The following is a 15,426-nucleotide window of genomic DNA, read 5'->3' on the forward strand; positions in this document are numbered from 1 at the left end:
ACGTGAAGCGCTTAGCTATATATATTCAAGTATCAAGTATGATAAACTCCCTTTATTTCAGACAATGTCCATATCAAAAACAAACAAATGAGATTGAAATACAGAAAAATATATACCAATACAAATATTATGGTACTGCAGAACGTAGTAAAAACATTGGAAGCCATGCGTTTCTTATTTCATAACAATTTAAATTTAAATTAAATTTAAAATTTCTCGAAAGTGAAAGATCAAAGAAATACATACCGGTTACATTTAGCTCTATTCGGTTAAAGTCAGATATAAAGAAAAATATATACCAATACGGTATCTGGTACTGCAGAACGTGATGAAACCATCGGAAGACAGGCTTTTCTTGTTTCATAGCAATTTCAGTTTAAATTAAATTTTAAATTGCTCGAAAAAAAAAACGTAATATTTAGCCCTATTCGCTTAAAATCAGACATAAATGATACAACATCGGCCTAAATGTATTTTATTTTCTGTTCACGTTTACTTTGAAATCAAACAATAGCATAAGCGAGTCTGTCCTAAACATTTTAAACGTCCTTCAAGTTCCTTTGTAATACGTAGGTCTACATTGTAGGCCTACATTGTGTCCTTTCATATCAGTTGGCATTATGAAAGAAAATATCGTGTTTACTTAAGATTTTCAATTTCCCCTTTCAATTCCAACTATAAACAAATTGTCATTGCTTAAAGCTCTCATTACTGACGCTAATCTCAATACCTATCCAAAATTACATTTACTAGGTTGGGTTGTTAGAATCAGAACAAATTAATGCCACAGTATATAAGACAAATGAATATTATAGGCTTACGGCTATTTTCAGAAATTGAATTATCTTCAAAAAACGAAAAAACGAATACAGAAGAAGTCACGTAGTAACGTCCCTTCTATTCATGTTTTATTGACATTTTGTTAAACTGTTGAACTTTGTTCAAAATTAAGAATTCGACAAAACACTAATCGTCACCTTCATTCGAATTATATCGTATATTTTATAAATAGTAAGTCCACTATATACTATTCTTTTTAATGATAATATTATCTTTATTTGTAAATAAAAAGAAAACCCATCAAAATACACAATACACCTCGTGGGCCAGAGGGCAGATTGTGTATGTGCAAAAACAAATAAAGAATAAAAAAGGAGTCATTACAGTGCGATACAAAAATTAACATCAGTCAGTGTATTTCAATGGAGGAGCACTGTCGCAATAATCAAATTACCGGTGCTTGTTGTAAATTTTAATAAACAATTTCCATTTGCAAAATATGCCCAATTCGGTTTTTGTTTAATCTTTTCTATAAAGCAAACACCTATCCTGCCTCCAAGAAACTTAAGAAAACAGGAGGAATCTGCAATATACCTAGACCCCAATGAAGTCAGCGTTCCATTGAAGAATGAACCAAGGCTGTTGGTTCGAACTGATTCAGTGCTATCTGGTATTTCTAATATTTCTGACTTAACAGGTTAGTTTTTATTCTGAGTACCTTTTTTTTGCATTCATAGATGCAAAACATGATTTGAGATTGGATAGGTCTACCGTATCTCACATAATTCAATGAGTTATAACAAAAAAAGTCATGTAATATTAATTATTTCATCATATTTAAAAAGCTAAAAAGAAACATAACATCGAGACCAGCCTAAACTAGCCATTAATAACTGAATGATATGTTTTTTTGACAGTTGATGATAGCATACCACAACCGAAAACAGCTACAGATTATGCCAATGCCGTTGATGGCGCATTAAAACAATTGGAGCTACAGCAGCAGGTATGGTAATAATGTTTTCAAAGTGCAAATGTTTCAGCAGGCATGTGTGGTTCCAGAAATTTGCCATTAGGAAATCCTACAAGTTCTACCCGAGGTCCGGGCTAATGGTCCTCCAGGCAGGGTCCTACATTAAGAGAGATTTCTTGGTACAGGATGGTACAACATATGACGGTTAACCACAATATTACAAACTAACGAAATTTGGATCAAATGGAGTTCAAGCATTTCCGAAAGAGCGAAAGTGAAATTCCCTGACACGTGAAGACGCTACAACTTATAGGCTTCCTACTGACCAATGTCGTAGCCAGGATTTTCAAACAGTGCAGGGCAATATCAGGGTGGGTGGACCCACTTTACACGTAAAATCAAATAATTCGGACCAATTTTCTCTAAAGTTGGATCCATTTTAAGCAAAATTATGAAAAATCTTGACCCACTTTCTTCAGTTTACCCATTCTAAGCAAAATACGAGAAATCTGGAAGCATTATTCAAAAAGTGAACTCATTTTATGCATAAAATGCATAATTTAGACCCATTTTTTTTAATGGACCCATTCTTTGTGGACACATTAAAAAAATTATATGGGACAGTCCCAACTGTCACAATAGCTGGCTGTGGCATTGCTACTGACTAATTGTTCAATATAGCCACTTTCCAAAAAATAGATGATTTTTATTTTAAACAAATTTCCGATAACTTTCTTTTTTTTATTTTTCAGGTTGATTTCCAATCTACTGGTAAGTTGAAAGAGACTGACTACTACCAGAGCAAAACTCATTTACAAATACATTTATTTCTGAAGCTTGGAACATTTTTGCTGTATTTTTAGATCCAGTGATCGAATCTCTTGTAATCTGCTTCTCTTGATAGAAGTATATTACATTTTGTTCCTAGATTTATATTTTTATTCGAGATTCATAATTTTTCTACATTTCAAAGGTTTTGTTTAAATTTTTCTACATTCTTCCAGATACATATGTAGAGATAACAACTGGACCTAGTCTAAGGGGAAACCACAGTCAAACATACATAAACACTGGTAAGGTACTAAAGGTTATTGAATAATATGCTGTTGGAGGGGCCACGGACAGAATTCCGACTTAGTCCAAACTGACGTCAAACAGTACTAAGTGCAGGTGTATCCAGAAGTATTGGCATTGGGATATGGTGCTGGAATGAAAGTTGAGTGGGGGTTCATTTCATTTCATTTACTCGTCTCATCAAATGTCGAAAAATATACAATAAAATCAAAGTACAATGAGACTGGCTAGCCAAAAAGAAATTCAGTATCTGTCGAATTTACAAACACAATTAAAATTAGCAATAGAATAAATATAAACATTAAAATATCATACCAAATAAATATACTATACACATATTATTGTAATAAAATAATTTTTAAAACTAGGTTAAAATAGACATTTCAAGACAAGTACACTAATAATAAAAGGTTAATAATAGTAACAACCAAACGTGCCAAGACTGCACACAAAAAGTTCTTTAATTTTATTTAAAAATGGCCCTGAAATTCCAAACAAAAAGCATGTCTCTAACCCCCATGGGTAAAGCATTAGAAATTAAACACAGAAAAACTTAAATGTATTGGTACGAGAATAAGCATGGGTGAACTTAAGATTATGAGTGTTGAGGGTTGTCCAAAATGCATTTAAAGATATCGAAGGAAAATATGCCATAGAGTGATTTTGAAATGAAAAAGACAGAGAGAAATTAAATCGATTTTCAACTAAAGTGAGAGGGAAGTCCACATTACCAGCTGGCGCCACCCCTGACCCACAACTTAAACGATCTTAATATTAACCAAATTTTTCTATTAGCTGACCTAGCAATCTTCACCGAGTGTGCAAAATCACCATCTATAAAATACTCCAAAAATTGTTACCAGTTCCAAAGTGCATAACCTTACATTTGTCCAAATTAAACTGAAGTTGGCATACTACCGACCACTTATATAAATTATTGATACCATGCTGAAGAGCATCCCGATCAAAAGCTGAATTAACCATTCTTTAGAGCTTGGTATCATCTGCAAAAAAATGTTATATTTGATTCAACTATTCAACTACAGCCTTCGGTAGGTCATTTATAAAGACAACAAACAGTAGCAGTCTCAGGACGCTGCACTGGGAACACCACTGGCAACTTCACGAAAAACAGACTTTAAACCATTAACTGAAACTCTCTGCTTTCTCCGTATTAGAAAAGCCTTCACCCATTTGAACAGATCACCAGTAACACCATATGCTTTTAACTTTAACAACAATCTATCAGTGCCACTTTATCAAAGGCTTTCTGGAAGTCAAATTATATGCAATTGAATAAATGTTTATTATCCAGACATGGAGACCACTGATCAATAACTTCAATAAGATTCGTAGAACAGGATCGACCAGATCTGAAACCATGTTGATGATAATTAAATTATTACTTTCCAAATGATTGTATATTGCATCATTTACAACCTTTTCCATAAATCTAGAACTACACCCTCTTCTAAGGATTTGTTAAACAGCAAAGTAATAATGTCCCCTAGTTCATCCGCAGTCTCATAATATTCGTGAGTGGATATACCGTCTAGTCCTGAAGATTTATTTATGTCTGACTCTTTAAATAATCCACCACATCTTTCCGATTAAAAACCAGGGTCTTCAAAATGGGAAATGCATCGGCTATGAATTTATTATCAAAAACTAAGGAAAATAATGGAATAAGAGGAGATTTTACAACTTAAGATTAACTTTTTTTTTGCTCAGATAATTCCTAGTGATTAGGGGCTCATGCACCCCTCGTTTTAAATACAAAACTGTCATTAGCACAATTTTGTTACTCTGTCGCCATTACGTGAAAAATTACAGGTCTACGCTCCACATATTTGAATAATAAGTAGCTATCGATCTTAAATACACTCCGTAAACTTGGATGTTATGAGAATAATCATCTTTATTTTCAAAATATCAGGGCACTATTAATCGACCCTTGGATATTGCTATCACGGTCCCACAAAACGACACTAGCAGATGAGGCTTTTAATCTGATGTAAAATAATTTTATGGAGTGTTTAATGCTCAAACGAATTTTAGAGAAATATGAATTTAGCCCATTAATATCGCTAGCATTGAATGCGTCAAACAAACAAATGTTAGCCCCTAGCTTAATTCTATTGGCACATTTATTGAGTATATATTACCAGTTTGGGGAACGGGTTAAATGCAGAATGAGGGTGAAGTTAAATAATTAAAAAGGGATTTAGGCCTTTAGGGGTTATTCTCATGGCCGTAGCTATAAGGAAGTCTTTGAGGCAATATTCCATTCTTGAAGGAGAGACATAGAAGTTTTGGATTAAACTCGGAGGAACCAATTGTATCATGTTCTTCCTAAAATCAAATAATGTTCTTTATAATTTACTGAGTTTATAACTCATATTTCTTACCCCCAGTACATCAAGACATTATTTAACAAAGGTTTGCATAAATATTGAAGTAACTTGCTTCATTAGGCTCTACTAAGGCCATGTAATTTTTTTTTAATTGGTTAGTATCCTTATGTTTTCAATTTTCATGGTAGTGAGGGGCGTTTTCTTTCTTTTTTCCCCTCGCGCCAAACATGAAAAAAGAGTGTTGCAAGAAAAAACAGCAAAACAAATAAGAAAAAAAAAACAACAGAGACCAAAATTGCATACAAGAAAATTATGTAATTCATCTATAACAAGCAGAAACTTTACCTATGAATACGGTAACAGTCATAATGCAATTATCTATATACAGTATAATCACCCACAATTTACTCCAACACAACAGTCATCATGGATGCCATGTGGCTACAGTATAGAAAAACAGTAGTGCAAGTGGTCTGGCTAGCGTGCGGACGGGTGGTAAACAAACATAGGCCTATTAAATGGAGTTTGTGAATGTTTCGTTAAAAAAAAAAAAAAAAAAAAAAAAAAAAAAAAAAAAAAAAAAAAAAAAAAAAAAAAAAAAACAGGTCGGTGGCCTCTCTGATGGTAGGGAGGGAATGCTAACCAATTATTTTATTTTTATTGGCCTACGTACTGATTATTTAAATATATTTTAGTATTATGTTAGTGGTTTTTACTACTACGACTTTGTATTCAATTCGTTTCAAACTGCAATGCAGTGGTGGCGTCAGGATTTGACCCACGGTGGGTCCGAGGTCCCCGACGGGGGGGGGGGCGACCTCCCCGACGGAAAAAAAAGGTGGGGTGGTCGGGTGTCGCTCAAAAGCTCTCAAAAGTGATCCAGGGGAAGCCCTCGAAAAATATGACAATTTAGGCATTTCAAAGGTTTATTTAATCGATTTTGGAGTCTACCAATATGTAGAAAATACATATAAATTTTGTTTTCTTTTCGAATTGTGGTTTTTCTTCCCGGCGGGGGAGCCAGCTCTCCCAAACCAATAAAGTTCAATACATTTACTAAAAATTCGAATAGTTTATGTTTTTGTACTTTTCATTTATCTCTATTTCTGTGTCTAGATGAGCCATATTACATGAGGATGTCTCCCAAACCTGGTGGATTAAATAGGCCTACTAGTTTCGACAATATACCTATTCCTTCAAAGTCTGGAAAGTCTTTCAGGTCCTGCAATAAAGTGGTAAATATATCTCCTTTCATTTAAAGATTATCTGAGATTTTTAATATATTTCAAATTATACAGATCAAAACAATTCATTGCGATGCACTGTTGCGATGATTTTCAGGCTTTTCACTATAAGGTTATTGGTGGAACAGACCGAATCGGCGACTCCAGCTATTACTGGTCACATGGCATATAGAGGGTACTAAATGTAAACATCCACATCGTAAACCACAGTGCGCTCATTGAACACATTATATTGAGAGAGTTATTATGTTTTTTAGACGGCGACCTAAAGTTCGTTCGTTCATTTCAATTTATTTTCCATTATCGTTAAATAATACAAAAACAGTACGGTAAATTATTACAAATAATGGAGGGAGGCCCAAATAGGTCAAGACACTTGAGCTTGGGCCACCGTTGAAAAAAGTAAAAGCTACGGAAAATGGTAATTTACAAATTAAAAATTTGGCTGAGAATAGTAAAAAAGAAACGGTTGGCAGATATAGGCCTACTCAAGACAAGATATTCAGATTAAAGTTAAAATAAATTTAGATGTTCAGATTAAAGTTAAAATAAATTTAGATGTTCAGATTAAAGTTAAAACAAAAGTAAAATAAGGCAGTAGGCTAATGTTTTTTTTTTAATAGTGATTTATAATTACTTGGCAATCTCCGTGCATTTGTATTTAGGCTCTGGAATGCTGCTAGTGTACGGTAGGATACATACAGGTATAAGCCTAGGCTGCTGTGAGTGTAAGCCTTAACCAGGGCCCGGAGTAGGGAGGGACAATATAAAAGTAGTAAACATTTAAATAATTAAAACTTTAAAATACAGACAAAATGAGGTTAAACAATTTGTCATAAAAGTAAAAACGCGCGAAAAAAAATACTTTAAAGAATAACAACATTAATAATAATAATAACAAGAAGAAGAAGAAGAAATAAAAATAATAATAATAAATAACACCTTAAAATAACGAAATTACCAAATTATAACTCGCATTCCAACCAACATTTGCAACATCTATAATGTGACCTACATCAACAACAACAATGCGAAGCCATATTCAATGCACTGTCATCTCCAGATGTAAACAAACCCGCCCACTATAAGTCACGTGACCCGAGCCGCCGATTCGGTCTATTGTTTATGACACTGTTATCACAGAGGACAATATTGCTTTTGTTATACTATTCAAATTAAGATTTTATAACTTAATGCAAGTGCTAACATTTAATATTTAAGTTTATCAACTATAGACACACAATGCATGTTTTTAAAAATCCTTTAAATTTCTGGCGGAATTACTTTCAAATTAATTTTATGACCTATTTTTTTGAAGCCATGTCTCGACTATGGTGTTATAATTATCACATTTTAGTCCAAGTTGCCATGGTGTGGGTTCAAATAGGCCTACATACTGTACAAATAAGCAAATGGTAAATTACTATTTTATAATAATGTGGGTGACATGATAAATCGTTATTGATATAATATCACGATTAGAAATCAAAGATGTATGGAAAACATTGTTAAGTTGATGACGAATATCCATAATACAGTATATACATTCCTTTTTAACTGCAGGTTTCGCTTGATTTTAATCTATCTTAAAACTTCTTTTTTCTTCTAAAACTAAATATACGTGTGTACAGTTGACATTAATTTACCATTGTTGTAAGTTATTCATTATCAATATTTTTTTACAGATTAACTATGTTACATATCCTCGTGTTGATCGAGGACACACTTCTACGCCACTGCGGGATCTCATGGAATTCAGCTATTGTGATCATTTCTGGGTCTGTATTACTATTAGTACTGTATGTAAAATAATTACGGCCATTATGTGCCATAGGGCCTATTATTTTAACCAACACTTGAATTTTACATATTTAATAACTTTATAAAATGAACTTACTTCTCATAATAATTAAAAAATATATTGAATAATGTATAATAATATTGAATAATATTTAATAATTACCGTACTTTTTTTATTAAGGCCTGCAAATATTCATATAACATTTACTGTCAATGTATTGGGTTAAATGCCTGTTATAGCTTTTTCCAATATCATCGCATCGTGCGGGACGGTCCCGCATTTCAAAGTGATTTTGGTTGCCAAACACGCATTTGGCAGGACACATGCGTGATCATAAATTTGTCGCGCATTCAAGCACAGGTCTATGGGGCGCGTGATAACGAATTATCACGAATTCAGGGAAAAAGTATTTAAAATTAAAAGAAACTGGTTTTATTAAACTCATAAAAACGGTCATGCAGTAATTTGAAACATTAGACAGTATTTTACGTGAACAGGCCTACTTAATTCACTGACGCGCACGCGTTACTAAAAATTGATCAGTGTGCCTACTCAGTAATAAAATCTTTGTGAACATCGTTCGTGTGCTCAAATTAAACAAAATGTACATTGAAACTCAAATTGTACGTGGCTTCATTAAAAATATTTTTGTTTATTTACCGTACCCGGTATTGTCAACAAACACTTCCTGAAATCCATTTAAAACAGCTTTAAAATGCTCAGATCGTCGGAGCTCCACGGGCCCTCGCCTGGACCCCATCGGGGCGGCGCCTCTGGACCCCGGATGGTGACCCGGCGGCTTCTGTCCATCCCTCCAACCTATTGGTGTAACGTCACACATTTCAAATCTCTCAGGTTGTAACTATGCAATATATAGGCCTAGTGAAAAATGCTTTAAAATCACATTCTAATTCCTATTAGCAATACATTTTAGGAAAATGCATGTAAAAATGTCATTTATAGAATACTTTTTTTTTTCCATATTTTATTAGGCTTATTAGACCTAACTTGACACAGTCCCACTCCGGCCCAGGTGAACAAAGATGGAAAAAGGACCATTTGAAATAAAAATATATGTTGATTGAAAAAAAAAAATCTGATTTTTCCCAAAAGTGATGAAGGAGCGGGTGATAAACTAATAAAAAAAATTTATGGGGCCTAACACATACAGTATTATCTTCTCAGACTTAACACAAACTATTGACGATCTTCTCAGCTAATGTTTTAGGTTTTAAGAATCACTATAAATATATTCGAAATCGTTTATTTTGAAGTCTGACAAGGAAGGTGGAAAGTCTGGATTTGATGTTCTCCTTGAAAAGCAGCAACTTGGTCGTGAAATGTTTCAACAAATGTCAAAAGTCATCAGAGATAGGTAAACATAATATACCCAAACACTTAACCAAAACATGTTTATCAAAACAGCAATAATTTTGCCTACAGTATTATACACCGTTTTAACGAATTTAATGCACGTTGTATTCTTGTGTATTCGTTTATTCAATTACATTGTTTGTGATGTTTTAGAGCTGCTGTGGAGGAAACATACGCAAAATCATTATTGAGGATTTCTAAAACAAATCTTGGAATGGACGAAGCAGGGTGAGTTGGAGAAATTGGTTATTAACTTTATGCGAAATATTCGAAGAGCATAAGAAAACTTTACACTTAACAATTAAATTTGCAATAACAAATTTCATAATATATTATATTTAGGCGTATTGTATGTAATATACTTAAAACAAATCGTCATGTACCTTAGACCTATTATATAACTATGCACTATTCTGTTTGATATTGTAGGACATTAGGAGCTGTGTGGAGGGACATAGTTCGGTCTGTTGAAGAAGAGGCAGAGGTTCATCGCTTGTGGGCGTTTAGCCTGGTTGACAAAGGAAGAAAAGAGTTAATGGCATACGCCCAGAAAGTTCGGGATGGTACAAGAAAGGTTGGTTAGAATTTAGATCAACACATTCTATCAAATGAATATGTATACATTTGCTAGGCACTCTATAGTCTTTCTTAACGTCTCTTTTATTTTATTTTAATATTATAGCGTACTTAGCTTGCGTTCTCAAGAAGCTAATAACTTACAATGCAAACGAGTCAGATATTATATTTTATTAAGCTTCATTACATAATTTAATTATATTTTAATTGTTTACACCAAAAATACTAGAATATAGTATGCCAAACTGCAACCGATGACAATTGTTTAGATTTAAATATCGTCCTGATAACCATGGTACCCGGTTTTTATGTACCATAACTATATATAGCTGCCTATTCGTACCATGGAATGAATTCTAAAACATTGTTTTCTATTGCTTTTTTCTCTTGCAGGTAAATCAAATAATAAAAGCAAACCCTGCAAACTAGCCTCTCAATCGAAATTCACCTCATCGGCTAAGAAATTTAGCTTACGAGTGTATGTGTTTATTTTCTCAGGCTACAGAACGTGTAACAAAAAAGAGGAAGCTTCTCCAAGGTAGATACAACGCAATAGATAGGGCGATGAAAAAAGTGTCCGAAAAAGAAGAAAAACTAAAATCTAGCCGAACAAACGTAAGCACTGAAGTAAAAAATTCCTTATTTGCTTGGCAAAGAGTAAAAATAATAACTGGAGCAGTCACTCCATATGCACATTAGGCCTATATGTGTCCACTTTTGCATATTTAAGCTAATTTCCATATGAACGGGACTTGTGATTAAGGTGAGATTTCTGAAATTTGATCCCCTCATCATAAGTGTTTTCTTATAAAGAAAAAAAAACTTTGTTTGCTATATGTTCATATATTGTTTAGTCTGGCCTACTGTTTAAAGCAGCACTTCAAATAAAAAAGGATGCGTGGCCATTTAAAAAAAATTGTGGTCATTTTCGGGGTGTTTGTCCCAGATAGATTTTGGCACACATCCCATGTTGTTCCTAGAGTTCATAGTAGTCTATATCAGTTTAAGGTATTCTCTCTCAAATTAAGTGCATACACATCTTAGTCAGGTCCTCTTCTATTATGCTCGAGGTTAATTTCAAGAGAAAAAAAATCGGATTTCCGTGACTTTGATCTTGTCCTTTGACCTTTCATCTCTTTCTTTGATTATTATGTACCATTCCACTAATTTTCATGATGATCCATTTCTTAGTCTTTGCCCAATTTTGCTAACAGACAGACAGGAGTAATTACCGTACATAACCTCCTTGGTTGAGGTAATAAAAGCATGCGGCATACGACGTGCATGTATACATGTAGGCCTATTGCTACTTTTTGCATATGAATGTATTCCCAAATCTAATATATTATATTTACATACTCTTATACTATATTTTTCGTGTTTATGGATTTCTGTATGATAAGGCTGCAAAGCAACGAGCCACAACTGAGTTTGATCAAGCTGGTGAGTTCCCATCTGAAAGTTTTAAATTATAGAAAGATACAGATTACATTCAACAGATAAGAACGTATTACTGTACTTCCTTTACACAAGACATGTTGGGTTGATGGTAGGCAGGGGGACGAGATCCCCGAAAGGGGGGGGGGACGGCCGATGCCTCCGACGAGGGGTCAGATTTCCCCGACGAAAGCAAAGTGGGCGTGGTCGAGCTTCCAATAAAAGGTTTCGAAAGTGTTTCAGTGCCCCCGAAAAGTTTTACAATTTAGGGGTTTCAAAGGCTTATTTAATCGATTTTAGTGTCTACTAATATGTAGAAAATAATATAATTTTTTTTCTCCCCGACGAATTGTGCTTTTTCTCCCGACGTGGAGCCCTGCCCCTCCCCCCGCTGGTGCCAACCCTGTAGGTCATACATACAGCTGATAACACCTGATACGTAAAAACAAGATTATTATTAAACTTGATTATAATTCCAACCGATTACTCTGTATTTCTCTATTATTTTGTTATATATAATTTAAGAGAGCAAAAATAAAATATTCAAAGTGTGCTATACGTCTAGAAATATTAATTATTATGCCACTATAATGCTTGGTTGGAGTTTGCATGTGTAGCTAATGTGTCTATGTATATTAGGTATTATAACATGCAAATACAAATATATAATAGTATCGTACATTAGCCTAACGATTAAATGAGTCCTTATTTGATATGTTCACTTACATAAAAACACGTAACAATTGTTTGCAGAGGATGAATTAAATTCCACAATAAAGTCTTACAACGAAGCCCAAGGGAATTGGATATCAGAAATGGTGAGGTCGTCTTTGGTGAGTAAATTTATATTTTAACCTTAATATTATATAACAGAAAATGTATTAGGAAACTACAAAGTCAGAAATGGAAATTTCTACGAGAGAAAGCAGGCGAAAAGTAATGGTAGGGTAAAGAGGAGAAAATTGACCTAATAACCGGGACATTTTTCCCGGTACCGTAGCTTATCACAAAGAAACAGAAAAGCTAAATCACCAAGAAGTAGAAGGATTTTCAGAAGGAACAGTGTAGAAACCAAAATCAACCAAAATCAACAAAGACAAATTTTGCCGGTAAAAGAAATTTAATAATACTGTACAGTATATGTCGAAAACGAAAGCGTTATGAAAAAATCCTCCTCACCAAAGTCAAGCTTTAAAACGACTCTTGGATGGATGACATAATTAATGTTGAAACATTGAATCCCAACACGATGGCTCGTCTTTTAATACTTGGAGTAGGCCTATGTATAAACTTTCTTATATGACATTAATCAGTGAAGCTTTCGGTATAAAACAACTCTTCATCAGGTAATAAATATACTCTGCAGGTACAATATAATCGTAATATAATAATTAATGATGCAACGTACATCACTCCCAGCCCTGTTCTGATTATTCAGTTGTTAGATCAAAGATACTAGAAATACAAGATAGAGCACTTGCATAGCACAAATGAGGCGGCGGAAATTGGTCCAGACGTACGCGTTTATAATACTTTTATAATGCAAGTTTTCTATACTTGGTCCAGACGTATAGGGCGCCCTTCTGTTGCTAGGACATACGGCGCCCGTATTTTTCCACTAATTTGAGAAAAACTTTATCACTAATCAGAGTCCGGTCATACGATTCTGCGCTTTTGTGTCTGTCATTTTATTGTTTTGATTTATTTATGCCTACTTGTTTGTATCTCCTTAGTATCTCATGGATAATGGCAACGATTTTAATCTCCGCAAAAGGAGATTATGTATTCACAGTTATGTAACGGTGGCAGAAGTTTTTTAGATCCAGCGGTACGCGGCGCCCCCATTGTTTGTATTCCCAGTGTATTCCCACCATGCATTTCGGTGGAAGAGTTTTTTTTTTCTGTGGAGAACTCTATCTTGTGTTTCTAGTATCTTTGGTTAAGACTCCAGAAAGTACAATGTACTCAGTTTCTTTTTGTTTGGGTGTCAGGAAATGGAGCGTTTTGAGGAGCAGCGTGTAGAATTAATGAAAACAAGTTTTGGTATATATATTAGCGACAGAATAAAAGTTGCTGAACAGCTTGATCGTGTAAGTACTTATATTTAAAGAAGGGAGAGATGTAGATCTTCTTTTATTTTCAATGTTCTGATCCAAGTACATAGCAAGTGGCTCAAGTTTTCTCATAAATTGAAGCACGGGTTAATGGCCTATAAAATACACAAAATATATAATTTACTTTAACCGTGGTGGAATGTAACTGAATATTTTAGGATGGATTGGCAGGATGAAAATTCCCGTATGTGCGGTCAGCCCATGTTGCAGCTAATCAGAATTAATAAGACATTACCTTCTATTAACTATTATATTACTTTGTTTATTGTGTAATTGTATCAGTTTTCATTAAGTATTGTCTGTAAAGAAGCTTTTACCTCTCTTTGTTGTGCAAATTGCTCCCATATCAAAAAGTTCGTTTCGCTGTCATAACATTGCTTCATTCTGACCCATTCGTTTATAGTAAAATAATTAACGTCCATTACCCTTTCAGAGTACCGAATGGCTAGATGGAAGAATACAGACTATAGATCCAAGATTGGATAGAAAAGAGTTCGTACTCGCGTGTGGCACCGGCACGCTCAGACCAACCGATTTCACAATGGACGTTTGAGGAGACAACATTGAAAAATAATGTATTACTTCTATGTAGACTTATTTATAGCCCTCTGAGTTAAGAATTGAACTTAAATGATATCTTATTGAATAATATTTATGTAGGCCTGTTTCGGCCTCAGAGTTAGGAACTGGATTTAAATGATATCTTATACAGTATATTATGATTCTCGAGACAAGAACAAGTAGTTTCATGTATTTTTAATTAATTTTATTAACTCAAGACAAAACATAGTAGGCCCTATTTTTAAAATTAAAATATAATAAAATTTTGTGTAATTTTGTGTTAACTATGGTATTCTATGGGATTTTCTTTTTTAAGTTAAGAGTCCCCCTCTCGGCGGTACCAGTCCCCTGTCGGAGAAGAGCTGGCGCCACGACTGCAACCCATACGCTCGCAATCCTCACACATACGGTAGCACTGCTCGCACTGAACAGTTTTTAATCCCTAAAATCTAACAGCTTAGTAGATCATGCTTGAATTGTACTTTCGGTGCTCGAAATTTGATTTTTCCTGACGACCTTGCTGGAAATTCCCCGACAGGAGGGTCCAAGTGGCGTCCAGATACCCCGACAGGGACTCTTTGCCCCCCCCCCCCGTACCCACGCTAGCGTCGCCCCTGACTGATATGCTGCTGCTGACGATGACAGAAGCGACAACTGTGGTGATATTGATGATGATGATGATGATTAGGTACCAGATACAAATATTTAATTGTAATGTTATATTGTTATGCTACTTTACCTTTTTGGTTGATGAATACCGAACTGTTTGTTTAAAAAAATCCTGGATTATCATTCCATCTTTTTTATTAGGTTTTTTTCTAAAAAAAATGGTTATAGAAAAGTATTTGTTTTATATTGTATTTCAAAGAAAAAAAAATTGTGGATTACTAGTAGGCATATAGAATAAAGAAAGTGGTTTGGGCATAGTCTGTTTTGTTTTACATTGTTTGATTTCTGTGTTTCATTTTATATCTATACTAAAATCGATACAACGATATTTAATGTAGTGTTGCCAGTTTTAAGTTATTTATTTTTTTAATATCTGTTTCATTTAAATATTTACACACTTGAGTATTATATCTCAAAAATTTAGAATTATTTTGTCTTAGTTAATTGTTACAATTTGTCTTTCATAAGA

General features: G+C 34.1%; 1 protein-coding gene across 1 annotated transcript in view; it reads left to right on the forward strand.

The window, feature by feature from the left end:
* Positions 1-15,219, forward strand: part of LOC117119677 (growth arrest-specific protein 7-like) — a 27,262-nt gene extending 12,043 nt beyond the window's left edge. The window contains exons 3-16 of the mRNA XM_033264518.1: positions 1,318-1,477; positions 1,698-1,786; positions 2,506-2,524; positions 2,758-2,826; positions 6,298-6,416; positions 8,111-8,203; positions 9,501-9,601; positions 9,754-9,828; positions 10,030-10,174; positions 10,675-10,791; positions 11,580-11,619; positions 12,367-12,446; positions 13,605-13,703; positions 14,161-15,219. Coding sequence (XP_033120409.1) covers positions 1,318-1,477; positions 1,698-1,786; positions 2,506-2,524; positions 2,758-2,826; positions 6,298-6,416; positions 8,111-8,203; positions 9,501-9,601; positions 9,754-9,828; positions 10,030-10,174; positions 10,675-10,791; positions 11,580-11,619; positions 12,367-12,446; positions 13,605-13,703; positions 14,161-14,280 — 1,326 coding nt within the window. The 3' untranslated portion in view covers positions 14,281-15,219. The remainder of the gene's footprint in view (positions 1-1,317; positions 1,478-1,697; positions 1,787-2,505; positions 2,525-2,757; positions 2,827-6,297; positions 6,417-8,110; positions 8,204-9,500; positions 9,602-9,753; positions 9,829-10,029; positions 10,175-10,674; positions 10,792-11,579; positions 11,620-12,366; positions 12,447-13,604; positions 13,704-14,160) is intronic.
* Positions 15,220-15,426: the final 207 nt, after the last annotated feature.

The sequence above is a fragment of the Anneissia japonica genome, unplaced genomic scaffold (assembly GCF_011630105.1).
Source record: "Anneissia japonica isolate Jap-2015-1 unplaced genomic scaffold, ASM1163010v1 scaffold287752_len1182401_cov188, whole genome shotgun sequence".
In the NCBI taxonomy this organism is placed as follows: Eukaryota; Metazoa; Echinodermata; class Crinoidea; order Comatulida; family Comatulidae; genus Anneissia; species Anneissia japonica.